The 21,131-nt window shown below is 41.1% G+C and overlaps 1 protein-coding gene across 1 annotated transcript in view; it reads right to left on the minus strand.

Moving 5' to 3' along the window:
* LOC124777290 (WD repeat and FYVE domain-containing protein 3) overlaps positions 1 to 21,131 on the minus strand; it is a 299,899-nt gene that overhangs the window by 48,126 nt on the left and 230,642 nt on the right. Inside the window, exons 48-49 of the mRNA XM_047252642.1 lie at positions 19,069 to 19,292; positions 14,002 to 14,255 (exon numbers count right to left, since the gene is read on the minus strand). Of these exons, the coding sequence (XP_047108598.1) occupies positions 14,002 to 14,255; positions 19,069 to 19,292 (478 nt within the window). The remainder of the gene's footprint in view (positions 1 to 14,001; positions 14,256 to 19,068; positions 19,293 to 21,131) is intronic.

A 21,131-nucleotide genomic window follows, 5' to 3' on the forward strand; every position in this document is an offset into this window, starting at 1 on the left:
ATTTATACAGATATCCTTCCTTTTTCACGTGCTTCGTCTGGTTTGAATTGATTGCTTATTTTTCTTTGATCTGATAATTGCTGTTCTATTTGTTATAGGTGTTTACGTCACTCCAAGCTGAAAATGCATTACTGCACTGTGTCATGCATTGTTTGTCGCATTCTGATAGTGCGTGTTTACGGCCTGTCGCCGCTCGCGGCGTGGCTTGCTTTTGTGCGCGCTACCGCCGCTTAAAAATAAAAAATAGAGAGGAATCGTCTCATTAGCGAAACATTTGTTGTTACTTACACTACTGCTTTCTTCGATAATGATCAACAAGAACCAAATAACAGACTGCGTATGATAGATGATGTTCTGAACGAAATTTTAGCAAAAATTTTTCTCCATTCCAAAATCTTTGCAGGCGCCTCTTTAGTTCATTACATTCTGCACAGAAATTAGAGTCATCTTAGATTTAAAAATATAGTCAGTTGCCGTGCTTTATTCCTGACTGTATCACTATCAGGCATAAGAATAATACGAATATAAACATGACATGATATGTATATTCTTCCCCGTTTGCTGTTGTCTCACTCTAGTTTCGTAGTTTATTAGGCAGACAGGATAAATGAGATAGTAGCAAACACCAAACAATACATGGCAAAATGTTTATATTCGTATTAATCTTATGACGAAGAGAATACTACATGTGATTCACAATTCATAAAAGCTCCTATTAGCAACCATCTCTTCTCACAGGTAGGAAAAAATTCAGAACGTAGAGTTGGCCATATTGACAAACATCCCAAACAGTCTTGCCAGTCGGATTTTCGTAGTACATTGAAATGCTGCTACATTCGAAGATCAACAATACAGAATTTGTATTTACTTCGTTGGATAATGTACCAAAATGCAGTGGTCGAAACTCTGGGCGGAGGAAAAAGGCTCATCGTCTACTTTTTTTTAAATTTATTTACTGACACAGAGATTTTGGTGCCAGTATGTATCTTTGTGCCTACAAAGCATGCCTGTGTGGCGCTACATATATTCGACGGCAGAAGTTAGTTGTGGCGGCACCCACCAACATTTTTCAGAACTCCCGCTTGCTTTGCACTCGATTCTAAGCCGCAGGCGGTTTTTTGGATTACAAAAACCGGAAAAAAAAGTGCGGCTTAGATTCGAGTAAATACGGTAGTTTGCAAGCTAGTTTTTTTTTAATGGAAAGGAAGTCCATGGGAGTAGTTCATCTAACACATCAAACTGCATCATTTTCCAGTTGCACAAATTTTGGCAAACTTATTGTGCATCTAGAAACAGAATTTGCATTGGGGTTCCATTCTAATTAAAATCAATGAACTTCTATCCCAAAGCAGCACTATGTACATTCACACAGAACAAGAAATATCGGAGTTAACGAGAGGAGCAGATAAAAATCAAAAGTTTCCACACAATGTATAGTTATGGATAGTAAAAGATATTTTAGTGAAACAAACTACAGTCCTTATGTGTACTTAAACTGTACAGATTACGTGAATTATGAATCTTTTTATCAAAAATCTAACATGCCACAAAATTTCAGTTGGACGATGTAAAAATTTAGTACTAACCACATAATATACACTGTAGTTAATGAGAAATAACTGTTTCAAACGAAATATTATTGCACAATTTGTGGAAATCACAAATGTAAGTCACAACCACCAATTTAGTACATATTACATTATGCACAGCTTGGAGAATTATAAAAAATACGTGGTATATCATATTTGTGGCCGTACAACTAACTGCACACCTGACAAGCATGCATGTGAAAGTACGCTTGAGCATGTGTAGGGTAAATGGGCACTGGTATCAGGACTGTAGAAGCTGCTTGATGCTTAATCAAATTTGAATTATGTAAGCTTGTGCAAGAATGCGAGTGTGTGAATATTTGAGTGTGTGCGCCAAAAACAGGGAGGCTCCAACAAGCATACATCAGTTGTGATACAGTTTTCGTAGAAGTCACATCAAAAAGTCTAAAACATTTCAACTTTGCATCGTTGGAAGATTTTATTCATCTAGAAGTCAGACTTTACTGTGGAATATCAAAACAAATGTGCATCATTATAAAGCAAAAAGGGACACTGTGTACAATTTCCTTCTTGTTAAATATAAAGCAATTTATCCTGCATCAGAAAAAGGTGTAATAAAAACAGAAAACAAATTCACCGAGATCAAATTACAGTGGGGGGGATTGGAAAGTAATTATAAATTAGGGGCTGCGGCATATCAGATGTAAAAACAGTGCCACGGTATTTTCGCAGTTAGTACATAATTTAGAAGACAAGTGATATGTTTTCCAGAATACTGGGAGCCAGTTATAATGGTGCAGTCAGAGTTGAAAATATTCCCTTTATTTGTTTATACAAAACTTTCATGTGTAGTTTTATTGTACTTATTCTGATTTTATATAGTTTAATGCACAATATTTTGCACCCACGGAACTTGTCTTTCTTTACAAAGGACTTCATGAACTCTCTAATGTAGTTAGCATCAAATGCAATGTTTCCAGCAACAGACCTTTGTGATGGTAACATGTACAAATTATCCGATGTTATGCCAGCATGAATTCTGCCATATTTCACATCACCACAATCTAGATATTCACAAGCAGCAAGGGTTTGACCCATCATAATCATTAAATAATTATTTAAAACAACAGTTACTTTTATTACTTTATCAATCCGGCCTACTTTCAAATTTCTAGTTGTGTGAAAAATCCTAAGAACTGCTGTAAAATCGCTGAAATGTGCTCAATAATGTGCCAACTGCTTAATGGTAGCTGTAATTTTTATTCTTATGGAGTTCAAGTCACACTGCCTGAATTGTTTTAGTGTATCAACCTCCAAAGTAAAAGCATCATATCCTACACATACATATGGCACTTTTCATGAACTATTTGCAACTTTAGTTTCTCAAATTTTTAAGGCTTCTCAAAATTCTCTATTCTGAAGAACACCACCACCCAACACTCTACTATCTGTGCCGAAATCTAACACAATAAATCTATAATTTACACCTGCTATGGTAAGTAGGTCCATTCTACGAGTATATTTGTAATTAATATACAATGAGTGACTTACTGAAGAAACTATCTCTGCATGTTTTCCATCAGTGCAGCAAAGTAAGTACAGAAAATTCCATCTTACTGCAAAGTCATTTGCTACGTTGGGCCAGTCATGCGAACACACAGTCATCCAAGTTCGACATATTTCAGGTATGAACCGATGCTTGTACATGCGTGCTTGAGCCATGTGAGGGTGAGAGGGATTTGTGCTCGATTGTATGAAACGCTTGATCATGTGTGCTTTTCAAGTGTGTAGTTACATTTATAGCCACCTTAATGCGCACAAATTTTTATGCAACCAACAAACAGAAAAATGATACCAGCAGCCAGTTTAGTCCACATACAACACATTAAAATGACAATATTTGAAGCCAATTTCCCAAAACCACATGATCACACTAGCTCACAAAGGAAAAACTGAATGTTGGCTACATGCATACATAACAAGAGACACAAATGAAAGTACAACCATTTTTCTTACTTAGCCTCTGTATGTACCATATATTCTACATTAATGTGCAGAATTTGTACTCTAAAACTTAAGTTTATCCCACTAAGACAGGCCACATTCAGAGTGTATGTTCCTACTGGAGCCATTCATTCAAAGCAACCACCACCACCACCACCACCACCACCTCCTCCTCCTCCTCCTCCTCCTCCACAATGAACTTCCTATTATTCTTCCCGTTTCTCTATATTGCCTGAGCTTCCATGCTTTTCAATGTATTACCTTCTGTCTTCTTATTCCAGAGAGGGCACTATATTCCGTCCTGTGACTCTTTCTTAATTCTCACATAAGAATGTGCATGCTAATTATAATATTCTCTCTCTTAATAGCCTCATTGGTTAACGGTTGCTGTTCAGATTGTTTTCGGTACTTAATAGCAGATGTCACACATTATATCTGATTGTGCCCCAAACATAACATTTCAGTTTCTCCATGGCGAAAGTGAATAGTACATGCTGTCAAAGTATGGTCACCACTGTAGTGTCTTACATGTATGTATCCACCATCTCAAAATAACATTTTGCCACTCAGAATGTCAGTGATCACATGCATCTGAATATACCCTACCAAACGAGAAAGCGATGGTATATTGATAGACACAATGAAAAACACACAAATTTCAAGCTTTCGCAACCCAAAGTTGCTTCATCAGGAAAGAGGGAAGGAGAGGGAAAGACGAAAGGATGTGGGTTTTAAGGGAGAGGGTAAGGAGTCATTCCAATCCTGGGAGCGGAAAGACTTACTTTAGGGGGAAAAAAAGGACAGGCACACACACACACACACACACACACACACACACACACACACATATCCATCCACACATATACAGACACAGGTAGACATATTTAAATGCAAAGATGTTGGGCAGAGATATAAGTCGAGGCAGAAGTACAAAGGCAAAGATGTTATTGAATGACAGGTGAGGTACGAGGGGTGGCAACTTGAAATTAGCAGAGATCGAGGCCAGAGGGGGGGGGGGGGGGGCTGGAGGTGGGGCGGGGGAAGAGAGAATATATTGAAGGGCAAGTTCCCATCTCCGGAGTTCTGATAGGTTGGTGTCAGTGGGAAGTATCCAGATAATCCGGACGGTGTAACACTGTGCCAAGATGTGCTGGCCGTGCACCAAGGCATGTTTAGCCACAGGGTGATCCTCATTACCAACAAACACTGTCTGCCTGTGTCCGTTCATGCGAATGGACAGTCTGTTGCTGGTCATTCCCACATAGAAGGCTTCACAGTGTAGGCATGTCAGTTGGTAAATCACAATTTTCCCACGTGGAATGTTTCCCTCTTTTATATTCATATCATGAATATACCCTACGATATTTATGGTATCTGGGGAATGAGAGTCAGTACACTGGCATACATACCACCAACTCATTTTCAAGTGCACAAATGAATGTGGACACACTGTCCTCGTTATGTACTAATGAGCATAATATTGCCACGTTGATGTGTGCACCTGAAAGTAAGCCCGAGTTCAAAACAGACTAGTAATGCTTAGATTAAAGATTAGATTAGATTAATGCTTGTTCCATGGCTCATGAACGTGACACTTCATAATGATGTGAAACACGCCAGTTTCATGAAAGTTTCTTTACATTTTTAATTGTGTGATTACTAATTCATATCTAAAAATTAGACTGTTGAGTAGAAGGTGTTGTCATTTAGAAATTATTTTAATTTGTTTTTAAATGCTGATTGGTTATCTATCAGACTTTCAATGCTGGATTCAAATTAATGATATCAATATAATGGAAGGAAACATTCCACGTGGGAAAAATTATATATAAAAACAAAGATGAGGTGACTTACCGAACAAAAGCGCTGGCAGGTCGATAGACACACAAACAAACACAAACACACACACAAAATTCAAGCTTTCGCAACAAACTGTTGCCTCATCAGGAAAGAGGGAAGGAGAGGGGAAGACGAAAGGAAGTGGGTTTTAAGGGAGAGGGTAAGGAGTCATCCCAATCCCGGGAGCGGAAAGACTTACCTTAGGGGGAAAAAAGGACAGGTATACACTCGCGCACACGCACATATCCATCCACACATACAGACACAATGTCTGCTTGTGTCTGTATGTGTGGATGGATATGTGCGTGTGTGCGAGTGTATACCTGTCCTTTTTTCCCCCTAAGGTAAGTCTTTCCGCTCCCGGGATTGGGATGACTCCTTACCCTCTCCCTTAAAACCCACTTCCTTTCGTCTTCCCCTCTCCTTCCTTCTTTCCTGATGAGGCAACAGTTTGTTGCGAAAGCTTGAATTTTGTGTGTGTGTTTGTGTTTGTTTGTGTGTCTATCGACCTGCCAGCGCTTTTGTTCGGTAAGTCACCTCATCTTTGTTTTTATATATAAAAGACTTTCAATGCTATTTGATAAGTGACCAAAGACTTCTGCGGCAGCACAACTCACACCTTTTCCGCGTCAAAGTGTCATTTAACCCAGAACAGTGAAGATCAGCCTTAGTAAAGTACTCATTTAAACTAACAGCCTGATGGAAATCATATCATTCCTTGAGTACGCTGGAGTACAAGTTGCACTCTACAGTTCAAGACAACCTGCTACCAGATGGTAGCAGCAAGCTGCTTGCACATAATGCTAGACACTCAGGTCCCATGCATCACATTGTTCAGCTGGATGCTCAACATCATCAAACCACACGGCACATCTGTCTCGGTAAATTTCTTTAATACATTTGCCTTTCTATTTAATTGTATTTACTGTTTTTGTAAGGTGATAGCATATAGAATCATTATCAATCTAATTGAAACAGAACTGCTGAAATGACTGCAGAGTATTTTCAGAGGAGCCTTCTGGACTCTTTGCTGAATAATGTTGAAATTTAACAATGAAAACTCCAAGTTGGAATATCAAGAATATTATGAAAAGGATAGACTGCTACTCACCATAAACACGACATGTTGACTTGCAGACTGGCACAACGAAAAGACTGTTTTACACATTGAGCTTTTGGCAATAGCCTTTGTCAGAAAAGGAAACACACATCCACACCTCACACACACGACTGCTATCTCTGGCCATTAGAGCCAGAATGTAACTGTTGCGTTGAATGAAAGCAGCAATCAGGAGTGAGGCAGAGAGGGATAGTAGGGTACACGTGGGGGCAGAGAAGTGCGCTGTCTGGCAGAGCGTGCAGGACAAGGTTACCAGGCACATCATCAGGAGCCTGTGGGGGAGGGAGGAAGGGGGGGGGGGGGGGACGAGGAGCAGAAAAGTAGAAGAGCAGAGAAGGGGAAAAGATCAGTGGGCACACTGACAGAGAGCGACGCACAGTGGAGTGAGGGGACGTGAATTGGGAGGAGGTGATGGGGCAGAGGGGGCAGAAACTGTTGGTAGAGAGTGGACAAACAATAGATTCGCTGTAAGTTAAGGCCAGGATAATTTTAGGTGCAGAGAATGTGTTGTAAGGATAACTCTCACCTGCGTGGTTCCGAAAAGCTGGGGTGGAGGGGAGGACACAGATGGCATGGGTTGTGAAACAACCATCGAAACTGAGCATGTTATGTTCAGCTGCATTTTGTGCCATAGGCTAGTCAAGTTTGCTCTTGGCCACAGTTTGGCAGTGGCCATTCAGCCTCATGCACTGCTAGTTGGCAATCATACTGACACATCAGGCTGTGCAATAATTGCAGCAGAGCTGGTATACAACATGGCTGCTGTCACAGCTGACCAAGCCTCTGTTGGGGTATGATAAGCCCATGACAGACTGGAATAGGAACTACTGGGTGAGTGGACCAGCCAGGTATTGCACCTGGGTCTTGGGCCTGGGTGTGGCATTTGGATGGACTAGGATGTTGTGGAGGTTGGGTGGATGACAGAACACCACTTTAGGGGTAGTGGGAAGGATTTAGGTAAGATGTTCCTCATTTCTCTTGGGGGAGGGGGGAGGATTGAAAATGTGAGTCAGGCAGCAGCAGCAAGCCGAGACACACGTAGCAACAGGGAAGTAACTGAGTTTGTGACTTACGAATTCCTAACCAGGAGCAAATTTTATATCATGATCTGTGTGTTTTAATAGTTTAGTCTCTTGAGTTTCTGCATGTTAATTTATTATCTAATAGCCACAGTTCTTGCCTTTTCATTTGCATCGGAAAGTAAACCAATTTTTTGACATATTACACGTTCCTCATCAGGGGCGAATAATTTAGTTTCACCTGAGTGCTTTGGTAGTTAGGTGTTTGAATCTCTGCATATTAATCTAATTTCTTAGACACACTTCCTGTATTTTCGTCATGTCTACAGTAGAGTTTTGCAGCACATGCCAATAGTCTGTTTATCTGCTAGTTTAGATTTCCACGGTTTTTAGTATGGACAGAGACTGTGATTGCTGTGTGTGGATGTCAGCCAAGTTGGTAACACTTTGTTCTCAGCTCCAGGCTGCGATGGTCTCGGTTACACAGCTTGAGGCTGCATTGGATGTGGGGATTCAACAGACGTCCAGCACGTCCGAGTACTCTGATCGTCCTCAACGGCGGCCAACCCAGTAACTGCTTGCACTGAGGTTGACCCCTCACGAGTTGTTGAGTGGGAGGTCGCCCCAGGGTGTAGGAGGCAGTGAAAGATTTCCCAGGCAGCTGCATGTGAGTCCTCCCCGGTTCGTCTGACAAACAGGTTCCAGGTGCTATCTGTGGCTGACACTGTTGCTGAGCCAGATGCCATCACCTGTCCTGTTTCAGAGGAAACCTCTCAGTCTGCAAGATCCAGACAATCACTGAGGATGGTATTATTGATAGTTGAGAGTTCCAATGTTAGGTGCGTTATGGGGCCTCTTAGGGATGCGGCTGCCAAGAAGGGAAAGAAAACCAATGTGCACTCCGTGTGCATACCAGGTGGAGTCATTCCAGACTTGGAATGGATCCTCCTGGATACCATGAAGAGCACAAGGTGAAACCACCTGCAGGTGGTGGCTCATGTTGGTACCAATGATGTGTGTCACTTTGGATCAGAAGAGATTCTCTCTGGATTCGAGCGGCTAACAGAGTTGGTAAATGCTGCCAGTCTTGCTTGCAGAGCTGGCCATTTGCAGCATAGTCGACAGGGCCGACTGTGGAAACAGAGCCATGTGGAGGGTATAAATCAGAGGCTCAGATGGTTCTGCAACTGTGTAGGCTGCAGATTCCTTGACTTGAGTCAAAGGGTGGTTGGGTTTCAGGTTCCGCTGAATAGGTCAGGTGTCCACTATATGCAGGAGGCGGCTACACGGGCAGCAGGGGCTGTGTGCGTGGACTGGGTGGTTTTTTAGGTTAGAGGGTCTCGGGAAAACACAAGAAGGGCTTCAGTCACAAAGGGTGCAGGCTGAACACAGGGAAAATGTAGATACAGGAACCATTGGTATAACAGTTGTAAATTGTCGTAGCTGTGTTGGGAAAGTACCAGAGCCCCAAGCTCTAATAGAAAGCACTGATGCTCAAATCGTTATAGGCACTGAAAGCTTGCTAAAGCAGGATATAAGCTCAGCCGAAATTTTTGCGAAGAACCTAACGGTATTCCAAAAGGATAGGCTAAACACGGTTGGCGGAGGCGTGTTTGTTGCTGTCAGAAGTAGTTGTCGCGAAACTGAAGTAGATACTTTCTGTGAGTTAGTGTGGGCAGAGGTCATTGTTGGTAACCGGAATAAAATAAAATAATAACTGGATCCTTTTACCGACCTCCCAGTTCAGATGATACAGTTTGCTGAAAGGTTCAAAGAAAACTTGAGTTTGATTTAGAAACACGTACCTGAATCATACGGTAATAGTTGGTGGTGACTTTAATGTACCCTCGATATGTTGGCGAAAATACATGTTTAATTCCGGAGGTACGCATAAAATATCATCCGAAATTGTACTAAATGCATTCTCTGAAAATTATCTCAAGCAATTACTTCATGAGCCCACGCGAATAGTAAATGGTAGTGAAAACACACTTGACCTCTTAGCAACAAATAATCCTGAGTTAATAACAAGCACCAAAATGGATACAGGGATTAGTGAACACAAGGTTGTTGTTGCGGGATTGAATATTGTAATCCGCAAATCCTCCAAAAATAAACTAAAAATATACCTGTTCAAAAAAGCAGATAAAAATTCACTTGACGCCTTCCTGAGAGAGAATCTACACTCCTTCCAAATTAACAATGTAAGTGTAGAAAAGATGTGGCTTGAATTTAAAGAAATAGTATCAGCAACAATTGAGAGATTTATAGCAAATAAATTAACGAACGACAGAGCTGATCATACTTGGTACACAAAATGCGTCAAAACACTGTTGCAAAAACAAACAAACATGCCAAATTTAAACAGATGCAAAATCCCCAAGATTGGCGATCGTTTACAGAAGCTCAAAATTTAGCGCGGACTTCAATGCAAGATGCTTATAATAGTTTCCACAATGAAACTTTTTCTTTTTCTGGCAGAAAATCCAAAGAGATTCTGGTCATATGTGAAGTATGTTAGCAGCAAGAAATAATCAATGCCTTCTCTGCGCGACTGAAATGAAGATACTATTGAAGACAGCGCTGCCAAAGCAGAGTTACTAAATGCAGCCTTCCAAAATGTCTTCACAATAGAAGACGAAGTAAATATTCCAGCATTCGAACCAAGAACAGCTGCCAACATGAGTAAAGTAGAAGTAAATATCCTCGGAGTAGTGAATCAACTTAAATCACTTAATAAAAGCAAGTTTTCTGGTCCAGACTGTATACCAATTAGGTTCCACTGAGAGTATGCTGCTGCATTAGCTCCATACATAACAATCATATACAACCATTCACTAGATGTAAGATCCGTACCTAAAGACTGGAAAGTTGCACAGGCCACAACAATATTCAAGAAAGATAGTCAGAGTAATCCACTAAATTACAGGCCCATATAATTAACGCCGATATGCAGCTGGATTTTTGAACATACATTGTGTTCAAACATTATAAATTACCTCAAAGAAAATTATCTATCAACACAAGTCAACATGGATTTAGAAAACATCGTTCATGTGGAACACAACTAGCTCTTGATTCACATGAAGTGTTAAGTGCTATTGACAAGGGATTTCAAATCGATTCTGTATTTCTGGAAGGCTTTTGACACTGTAACACAATAGTGGCTTGTAGTGAAATTGCGTGCTTATGGAATATCGTCTCAGTTATGTGACTGGATTTGTGATTTCCTGTTAGAGAGGTTACAGTTTGTAGTAACTGATGGAAAGTCATTGAGTAAAACAGATGTGATTTCTGGCGTTGCCCAAGGTAGCGTTATAGGCCCTTTGCTGTTCCTCATCTATATAAACGATTTGGGAGACAATCTGAGCAGCCATCATCGGTTGTTTGCAGATGATGCTGTAGTTTATTGACAAATAAAGTCATCAGAAGAAGAAAACAAATTGCAAAACGATTTAGAAAAGATATCAGAATGGTGCAAAAATTGGCAGTTGACCCTAAATAATGAAAAGTGTGAGGTCATCCACACGAGTGATAAAAGGAATACGTTAAACTTCGATTACATGATAAATCAGTCAAATTTAAAGGTCATAAATTCAACTAAATACATAGGAATTACAATAGTGAACAACTTAAATTGGAAGGAACACAAAGAAAATGGTGTGGAGGAGGCTAACTAAAGACTGCATTTTATTAGCTGGACACTTAGAAAATGTAACAGATTTACTAATGAGACTGCCTCTTTTAGAATACTGCTGCATGGTGTGGGATCCTTACCAGATAGGATTGACGGAGTACATCAAAAAAGTTCAAAGAAGGGCAGCACATTCTGTATTATCGCAAAATATGGGAGAGAGTGCCACTGAAATGATGCAGGATTTGGGCTGGACATCATTAAAACAAAGGCGTTTTTTGTTGCGATGGAATCTTTTCACTAAATGCCAATCACCAACTTTCTGCTCCAAATGTGAAAATATTTTGTTGACACCGACCTACATAGGGAAAAACGATCACCACAATAGAATAAGGGAAATCAGAGCTCATATCTCATATGGAAAGATATAGATGTTCATTCCTTCCGCGCGCTATATGAGATTGGAATAATAGAAAGTTGTGAAGGTGGTTCAATGAACCTCTTGCCAGGCACTTGTGATTTGCAGAGCATCCATTTAGATGTGGATGTACGACATGGTAAATCTGTTTGTGGACTAGGTCTGGCGGATAGTGCCTGTCTGTAAGGGCCTTTGTGAGATGATCTGAATACTGGGCAATGGAGTTCTTGTCACTGCAAATACGCTGTTTCCGAGTGACCAGGCATTATAGGAGGCATTTTTTGGGTGGAAGGGATAGCAGCTGTAGAAATACAGGTACTGTTGGACGTTGGTGGATGTAATGTGGACTGAGGTGTGAATGGAGCCATCAGAGAGGTAATGGTCAACATCCAGAGAGGTGGCAGGCTGGGTTGAGGAGGAGATGGTGAAAAGAATGGGAGAGAAGGTGTTGTGGTTGCGAAGGAATGAGGATAGGGTGCTTTAACCCTGAGGACAGATTATGGAGATACCATCAATGAACTTGAACCAGACCAGAGGTTTGGGGTTTTGAGAGGCTGGGAAGGTCTCCTCTAGATGGCCCACAAACAGGTTGGCCCATGAGGGTGCCATGTGAGTGCCCACGGCTGTGGTGTGAATTTGTATGTACATTCCCTTCAAAGGAGAAATAGCTGTGTGTTGGGGTGAAGTTAGTAGGAAGTCTGAGGAATGAAGTAATGGGTTTGGAGTCTGAAGAATGTCGGAAGAGGTAGCGTTCAATAGCGTTAAGACCATGGGCACGAGGGAGAAATAGCATCAACAGTGACATGTAGAGATCCAGGATGTTATCGAGTGGGGCTGATGGAGTGTCAGTGAAATAAGTCGTTGGTATATCTGACATGAGAGGCTAGGTTATGGGTACCTCGTTGGAGGTGTTGATCAATGAAGGTCAAATTTTTTTTATTTGGGTCACAATAACCAGCTACAATGGGGCATCAAGGCTGCTTTACAACCCAGGCCATCTGAATCCTCATCTCCACTCCCAGCTTTTCTGAACTTTGCAGATGGCATTATCCTTACAACACATTCTCCGCTCCTGAAATTATCCCAGCCTCAACCTATGGTAACTTACTGCTCCCAGACTCTCCACCCAACAGTTACCCACCCCCCCTATCACCTCCTCCCAGTTCATGTCCCCTCACCCTCATTACGCATTGGTCTTTTGTCAGTGCACCCACGGGTCTTTTGCCCTTCTTTGATCTTCTCCTTTTTTGCTTCTCGTCCCCCCCCACCCCCCACCGCTCTCTCCTGGCCCTTACCCACGGCCTTCTTCCTGCTGCCCTCTAGTCTCTGCATAATCTACCGAGCAGCACTCCCCCCCCCCCCCCCCCCCCCATGCCCATGCTCGGCTATACCTCCCCATTCCACACCTCACTCCAGACTGCTGCTTTTGTTCAATGCAGCAGTTGCAATTTGGCCAGAGAGCTTTTCTGAGGAAGGCTTTGCCCGAAACCTCAATGTGTAAAGAGTCCTTTCATTGGTTCAGGCTGCAACTCATGTGTCACTTTTACAGGGAGTAGCAATCTATCTTTTTGATAATATTATTCTTGAACTGACAGTTTTTAATGGACAGGGGAACAAGTGCCAGTAGTTCTCACAAGACACACTATAAAGTTAACTATTTGTAGCACATAAGTGACTCACTTGCAGAAAATAGCATAAAAAATGACATCTCACTTCACATGTTGCAGTCATTCACCATTTCACATCACAAATCTTGTTCCTCGATTTTGTGCACCAAGAGGACATTCAAACACTCTTTACAGTCTCTCTGTTCTACACTATACTCTTCCATTTGAATTTTTTTTCTGTCTTTGATTTCACTATTCTTTCCTCGGTTTTCTGAATTTCCTCCTCCATTTCCAGTTTACAAATATTCAATCTTACACATGTTCAATTCAAATAGAATCCAATATTTCCAAACGTAATATATGGGGCTGAATGGAACAAAGCACTGTCCAGTTCTAATTTATATAGCAACAACCAGTGAAATTTTAACGCACCCACCTGGATGGAAGCCCAAGAAGATTTCATCAGCATCAACCAGTTCTCAGGATAAACAGTGTCTCACAAAATTGCCCTCTGGCATTGAGGTGATGTATGTTACAGCACTAGCAAACTTAGGCATTATAGTGGACATGGTTTGTAGTGCAATTAATTATAGTAACAAGTAATTTATGTTACTTCAAACGAAATGGTAGCCCTACATACTGTTGGGTACTACGTTAAGAGTAACATTTTTCTCTAATTTTTCCTTAACTTCTTCTCAAGAAAACTAAAAACACAATTTAGACAGAAAAATTGATTGGAAAATTGATACATGTTCAAGGGAATCTAGAAAAAATATACAACAGAAGAGATTAAAAGTTTGTATAACTTACCGTACTAGTACCAGCTGTGATAATTAGCTTAGGAGAGGGACACACACAAGCAACAACTTCCCCATTGCTCTGTACCATTGCCTCAGAAACAAACACAGCCTTTTCACTGTCATAATTACCAATGCGTAAACTGTGATCTGCAAAGCCCCAAGCCACGTATTTGTTGTAAGCTGGAGGTACCAATACTTTGTTCTGCTCCACTGCTAAAATGTTTTTTTCAGCATGTAAGATTTGTCCAACTGGGCCCTTAAGTTCTGCAACAAGATAAACAGTTTATTAAACATAAAATAATGGTTTCAACTAATTCTTTAGAAGGACGTTGTCAGTTTATGATAAAATGTAAACTGACTCTTTTGTTTAACTCAACAGAAAATACACTCCTGGAAATTGAAATAAGAACACCGTGAATTCATTGTCCCAGGAAGGGGAAACTTTATTGACACATTCCTGGGGTCAGATACATCACATGATCACACTGACAGAACCACAGGCACATAGACACAGGCAACAGAGCATGCACAATGTCGGCACTAGTACAGTGTATATCCACCTTTCGCAGCAATGCAGGCTGCTATTCTCCCATGGAGACGATCGAAGAGATGCTGGATGTAGTCCTGTGGAACGGCTTGCCATGCCATTTCCACCTGGCGCCTCAGTTGGACCAGCGTTCGTGCTGGACGTGCAGACCGCGTGAGACGACGCTTCATCCAGTCCCAAACATGCTCAATGGGGGACAGATCCGGAGATCTTGCTGGCCAGGGTAGTTGACTTACACCTTCTAGAGCACGTTGGGTGGCACGGGATACATGCGGACGTGCATTGTCCTGTTGGAACAGCAAGTTCCCTTGCCGGTCTAGGAATGGTAGAACGATGGGTTCGATGACGGTTTGGATGTACCGTGCACTATTCAGTGTCCCCTCGACGATCACCAGTGGTGTACGACCAGTGTAGGAGATCGCTCCCCACACCATGATGCCGGGTGTTGGCCCTGTGTGCCTCGGTCGTATGCAGTCCTGATTGTGGCGCTCACCTGCACGGCGCCAAACACGCATACGACCATCATTGGCACCAAGGCAGAAGCGACTCTCATCGCTGAAGACGACACGTCTCCATTCGTCCCTCCATTCACGCCTGTCGCGACACCACTGGAGGCGGGCTGCACGATGTTGGGGCGTGAGCGGAAGACGGCCTAACGGTGTGCGGGACCGTAGCCCAGATTCATGGAGACGGTTGCGAATGGTCCTCGCCGATACCCCAGGAGCAACAGTGTCCCTAATTTGCTGGGAAGTGGCGGTGCGGTCCCCTACGGCACTGCGTAGGATCCTACGGTCTTGGCGTGCATCCGTGCGTCGCTGCGGTCCGGTCCCAGGTCGACGGGCACGTGCACCTTCCGCCGATCACTGGCGACAACATCGATGTACTGTGGAGACCTCACGCCCCACGTGTTGAGCAATTCGGCGGTACGTCCACCCGGCCTCCCGCATGCCCACTATACGCCCTCGCTCAAAGTCCGTCAACTGCACATACGGTTCACGTCCACGCTGTCGCGGCATGCTACCAGTGTTAAAGACTGCGATGGAGCTCCGTATGCCACGGCAAACTGGCTGACACTGACGGCGGCGGTGCACAAATGCTGCGCAGCTAGCGCCATTCGACGGCCAACACCGCGGTTCCTGGTGTGTCCCCTGTGCCGTGCATGTGATCATTGCTTGTACAGCCCTCTCGCAGTGTCCGGAGCAAGTATGGTGGGTCTGACACACCGGTGTCAATGTGTTCTTTTTTCCATTTCCAGGAGTGTACATCCAAACCTAAATTTATTCCAATACTGAATGTGTAATAATTACAAAATATAATCATGTTTATGTTATTGATCACTACTTCAACATAGAGACACTAAGCAGTGTCAGGAGAGCATCTTATCTCCTGAAATATTCTCCATAAGCTCGTAATTCAATTGTTCTTGCAAAATGTGTGAAAGATTACAAATTAACCCTTAACCGGAATTGTGGGTCATGTGGACTCGCCGACAACAATAAAAACATCTAACAATGGAAACACGCGGAGTTGCAGCTTCACACACCAGTATAATCTCAGCACATTTTGAGGTGCACCAGGGACCAGGAGCTCACTGCTTGAAATTTACTGGAAGAGGAGGTAAGTGACATCCCTGGGTCCAATTTGACCCGCAATTCCAGATAGAGGATTTATTTAGTCAGTATATACCAACTTATTTTGTTGTGTTTCAGGCACTTTATTGCCACAATGCAGCGGGGTCTCCACAATGCAGCGGGGTCTCACTGATACAGAAATCTGTGAATTATTATTAGATGAAAATTATTTAGACACAGAATCTTTAAGTGATTTTTGACCTTGTTCTGAAGAGAACGTAAGTGGCGATGAAAATGCACAACAATAAATTTCCTCTGATTCAAGTAATTCAGCGTCTGATGATTCAGTAGAGAGAGATAGCTGGTTGTCAAGAAGTGCATATTTTCAAGGTAATAATCGATTCAAGTGGTCTACACAACCACCAGCTATGTCCAGAGTCAAAAACCACAACATCATCACTCACCTGCCTGGTATCATCAGTACAGTTCATGAAAAGTGAAACATGTCACCAATTTAATCATGAGAGCTGCTGATTCAGATGAAATGACCGTACATATTTGCACTAACACTAATCAGAAAATAACAGAATATTCAGAAAAGTATAAAACTAATGCTACTTACACTAACCATGTAAGTATTATGGAAATAAAAGCATTATTTGGGTTGTTGCTGTTATCAGGTGTATTCAAATCTGGCCATGAAGATATAGTAAGTTTATGGGCAACTAATGGAACAGGCCGAGATTTATTCAGAATAATGATGTCAGTAAAGCAATTTATGTTCCTGTTATCTGCTTTGAGATTTGATTATGTGAATTCTAGGGAAGAAAGAAGAACTAATGACTGCACTGCTCTCATCTCAGAAATATTTGGAAATTTCATTTAGAATTGTCAAAACGACTATAGCTGCTCAGAATATTTGACAACTGATGAAATACTTGCCCTTTTAGAGGGAAATGTTTTTTTCAGGGTTTACATGAAATCGAAGCCCGATAAATATGACATCAAGATTACGTGCCTTTGCAACATTAAAACACACCATTTCTACAATGCTTTTATCTATATGGGCAAAGCACTCACTAATAAAACAAGCCAACTTTCAGCTTGCGGAACATTCATTTGGAACTAACAGGAATATAACTGCTGACAACTGGTTCTCTTCTGTGGAGCTGGTTGACAAACTGATTGAAAATGATTTGACTTACGTTGGAAAGATGCGCAAAAATAAAAGGGAAATACCACCAGAATTTTTAGCCAATAAACAACGGGTTGGATCTATGTATTTGGTTTCATGAAGGATAAAACATTGGCATCTTATGTCAAAAAAAAAAAAAAATAAATAAATAAATAAATTCATCAATGCACCATGACAATTCAGTCAATGAAAACAATGGAAAACCTGAGATAATTAAATTTTACAACAGAACAAAAGGTGGTGTTGATACAATAGATCATAAATGCGCCAATTATTCAGTCTCTAGAAGAACTCAACAATGGAAATGTGTAATTTTTTCAGCAATATTGAAAGTTGCAAGTGCAAATGGATTCGTATTATGGAAGGCATCAAATGGTGGGACACATATGAAATGTAATCATTACATCAAAGAAATTGGGATAAATTTGATAAGGTTATTTACATAGAAAGAAAGATGGAGTATTCTTCATTTTCAGTAGATTTGAAGAGTAGGATAGATAATTTTCTAGAGGCAGCTGATGAACCCCAAACTGACCTACGATTAGAAAATTCACCTTGTAGTCAGAGTGGTTCACGAAAAAGAGGAAGATGATGTTAATGTGGTCCTAGAACTGACTGCAAACAATCACAAAAATGCAACAAATGTTTTAAATTCATCTGTAAATGACATGCAGAAAAAAATGTGTTGTGTACCAAGTGCCATTCTTAGTTCAGGTGCTGATATAGATAACATTTGGACACTTCCATGTTTTGTTTTCTTTATTTTTGTTTCTGACTGATGGCATAAAGAGTCCCTATTTAAATTAAGGGGAAGTATGAGAAACTCCATAGTGTATCTAGGTTTTTTAATCTAAGCTTTTTTTGTAATCATGTAGCATTCCAAAGTAAGGTACTAAAAATTCTTGTAAAATATGAGACATAGGACTTGAAGTTTAAAAAATAACACTAAACTTGATTTATATTTGAAATAAAACTTATTTTGATACAATCATTATGCATTTACATACGAATTATTTCTTTTATGGGGATTGTGTTGAATTTTTAGTCAAGGGTCCATTTGGACCCACGATTCCAGTTATGTTTGTCAAAATATTGATTCCAGTTAAGGGTTGATAAAAACAGTTTGAGAGATTTTTCCTTTAGGGAATTCTGTATAATCTGAAAGAGAAATTTACTTATTACCTTACTCAGTCTTGTTAAACTTTACATTTATTTGTTTGTTGCTTATTTGCAGGCATATATAGTAGTTATTGTCTAACAAATTACCCCTTCACTGATGGTTATTTGGTTCTGAGATCTTCCTCTCCAGGATATTTAAGAATCATCTGCATATAGGAAAAATCCTTTTTAATTCATTCTCTAACACCAGATGCAAAGTCTGAATGCAAAATTTTGACAATCCATGTTTCAGTAGTTAAGTACAATGAGAACTTCAACAATACCACCCTGTAAAGCAATATCTTTGAAAACGGGGTGAGAATCAACAATGAAACGTATTTTGGATATCAAATGGGGCTAACAGCACACTGTCCTTCATAAATTGCTGTTGCTGACATTAGTGAATTAACATATCTTAAAGAGCCAGCATCCAGTGAGATTTGTATGACTGTTGGTTGCTGGTACTGCAGCACCACCTCTTGTTCTTAGAGTAAACTAACTCTCAGATTTTTGTCAATACAAAGAAAGATCACGTTTTACCTAACAAAAAATGAATAAAACTGTACTAGGTAGGCTACACCAAAATTATTGCATAGTAATTCATACCTTTGATGGGTTGTAGTGAAGGTCGAAGATTATCCAGATTATGAAAGAATAACCTATCTCCTGTGGTAAAACTCAGGCCTGGTGTTATTGGGCCTGGATCTATCACTGATGTACGATGACTTATTTTTTTAGCTGGGTGAGGCTTCTTGAAAAGCTGTTTTGGAATCTGACCAAAGTTGTTGATGAAACCAATAGTTGCATTCTTCTTCAGAGGATCATCAATACTGAAAAAAATTGAAGTAATATATTCAGTTAATGTGACTTCAAAAGTGTAGCACCTGAATAGGCTCTGCTAATAAATTAATATATTTTTCAAACACATTGACTTTTATCAGTGTCTGACCATCTACTTTATCAAAACTCCATATGAGAGTAAAAAAGAATATTTTTAGAAATTATGTGATTTAGGTCACATAGGCATGACTCTTTTTTTTTACACCGAAAATCTTTGTGAGTTAAAGAAATACTTTATGGTTCATAAATCCACTGTGCTGACACTTTTTTAATCTTTTTTTTCAATTTAACAAAAAAAAGTAGGCTAGGTGTGGTGGGAAATGAAAGTAACTGTAGGTTGCTCCGACCTGGGAAAAATGAAAGTGGAAACCAATTCAACCATGTTTTGCTAAATATTTGCGTATTCTAAAGTAGCAATCAGATAACAAAGCCTTCAGATGAAAGAAAAACGTGAAAAGTCACTCCAAAACTGAGGATTCCTCACAAAATTTGATTGGATTTAAAAAAAAAACTCCATGATCAGATTGTGATGAGGCTCAATAATATCTCTACCAGACAGAGGAACAATACAACAGAGAAATAGCAGTGGAAAATGAGTCAGAGCATTGTGATATCCGTCTCCCTCATAGGTGAATTTGAGTTCATAATAACTCTTCCAATGAATCCTACTTTACTGGCAGAGATATATGATTAAATGAACAACAATAAGGAAAGAATAGATTTCTACTGAACTCATAGAGGAGGTGCTGAGCCGCAGACAGACACAATGAAAAAGAATGCTGGAAATATTCAGCTTCAGAACAAATACCTTCTTCAGAAGTAGAAAACACACACACACACACACACACACACACACACACAGTCTCTGGGTGCTGAGGCCAGACTGCGAGCAGCAGTGCATGATGGGAGAAGCAGTCTGGGCGATGGGGGTAAGGAGGAGGCTGGGGCAGGGAGGGAAAGGGATAGCAGGGTAGGGGTGGGGGATGGTAAAGTGCTACTTTTGGGAGCATACAGGGACGAGGTGGAGAGATGGTAGAGCAGGAAGGTGTAGTATGGAGGTTAGACAGAAGGCGGAGGTGGGGTGGGTGGTGGCAATAAAGGGAGAGAAGTAAAAAGATTGTGAGTGCTTTGGTGGTGTAGATTGCTGTGTAATGCTGGAGTGGGAACAGGGAAGGGGGGAGGTGGTTGCAGGACAATGACTTATGAAGGTTGAAGCCAGGAGGGTTATGGGAACATAGGATATACTTGCAGGGAAGTTCCCACCTGCACAGTTCAGAAAAGCTGATGTCAGTAGGAAGGATAGAGATGGTATAGGCTCTGAAGCAGTCATTAAAATGAGGAATGTTGAGTTGGGCAATGTGCTCAGCAACAGGGTGCTCCAGTTTTTTCTTGGCCACAGTTTGTCTGTGGGCATTCATGTGGACAAATAGCTTGTTGGTTGTCATGCCCACTTAGAATGCAGCACAGTGGTTGCAGCGTGACTTGTAGATCACGACTAGTTTCACAGGTAGCCTTGCCTGTGGTGGGATGAGTGATGCTTGTGACCAGACTGGAACAGATGGTGGGGGGAGGATGTGTGGGACAGATCCTGAATCTAGGTATATTACAGGGATATGAGCCCTGAGGCAAGAGTTGGAAGCAGGAGTTGTGTAGTGATGGACAAGGATATTGTGTATGTTTGGTGTCAGCCAAATACCACTGTGGTTGCATGGGAAGGATAGGGGGATAGGACATTCCTCATTTCAGAGCATGATGACAGGTAGTCAAAACCCCTGGCAGAGAATGTGACCCAGTTGCTCCAGGTCTGGATAGCACTGAGTCATGAGGAG

The sequence above is a fragment of the Schistocerca piceifrons genome, chromosome 1 (assembly GCF_021461385.2).
Source record: "Schistocerca piceifrons isolate TAMUIC-IGC-003096 chromosome 1, iqSchPice1.1, whole genome shotgun sequence".
Taxonomy (NCBI): domain Eukaryota; kingdom Metazoa; phylum Arthropoda; class Insecta; order Orthoptera; family Acrididae; genus Schistocerca; species Schistocerca piceifrons.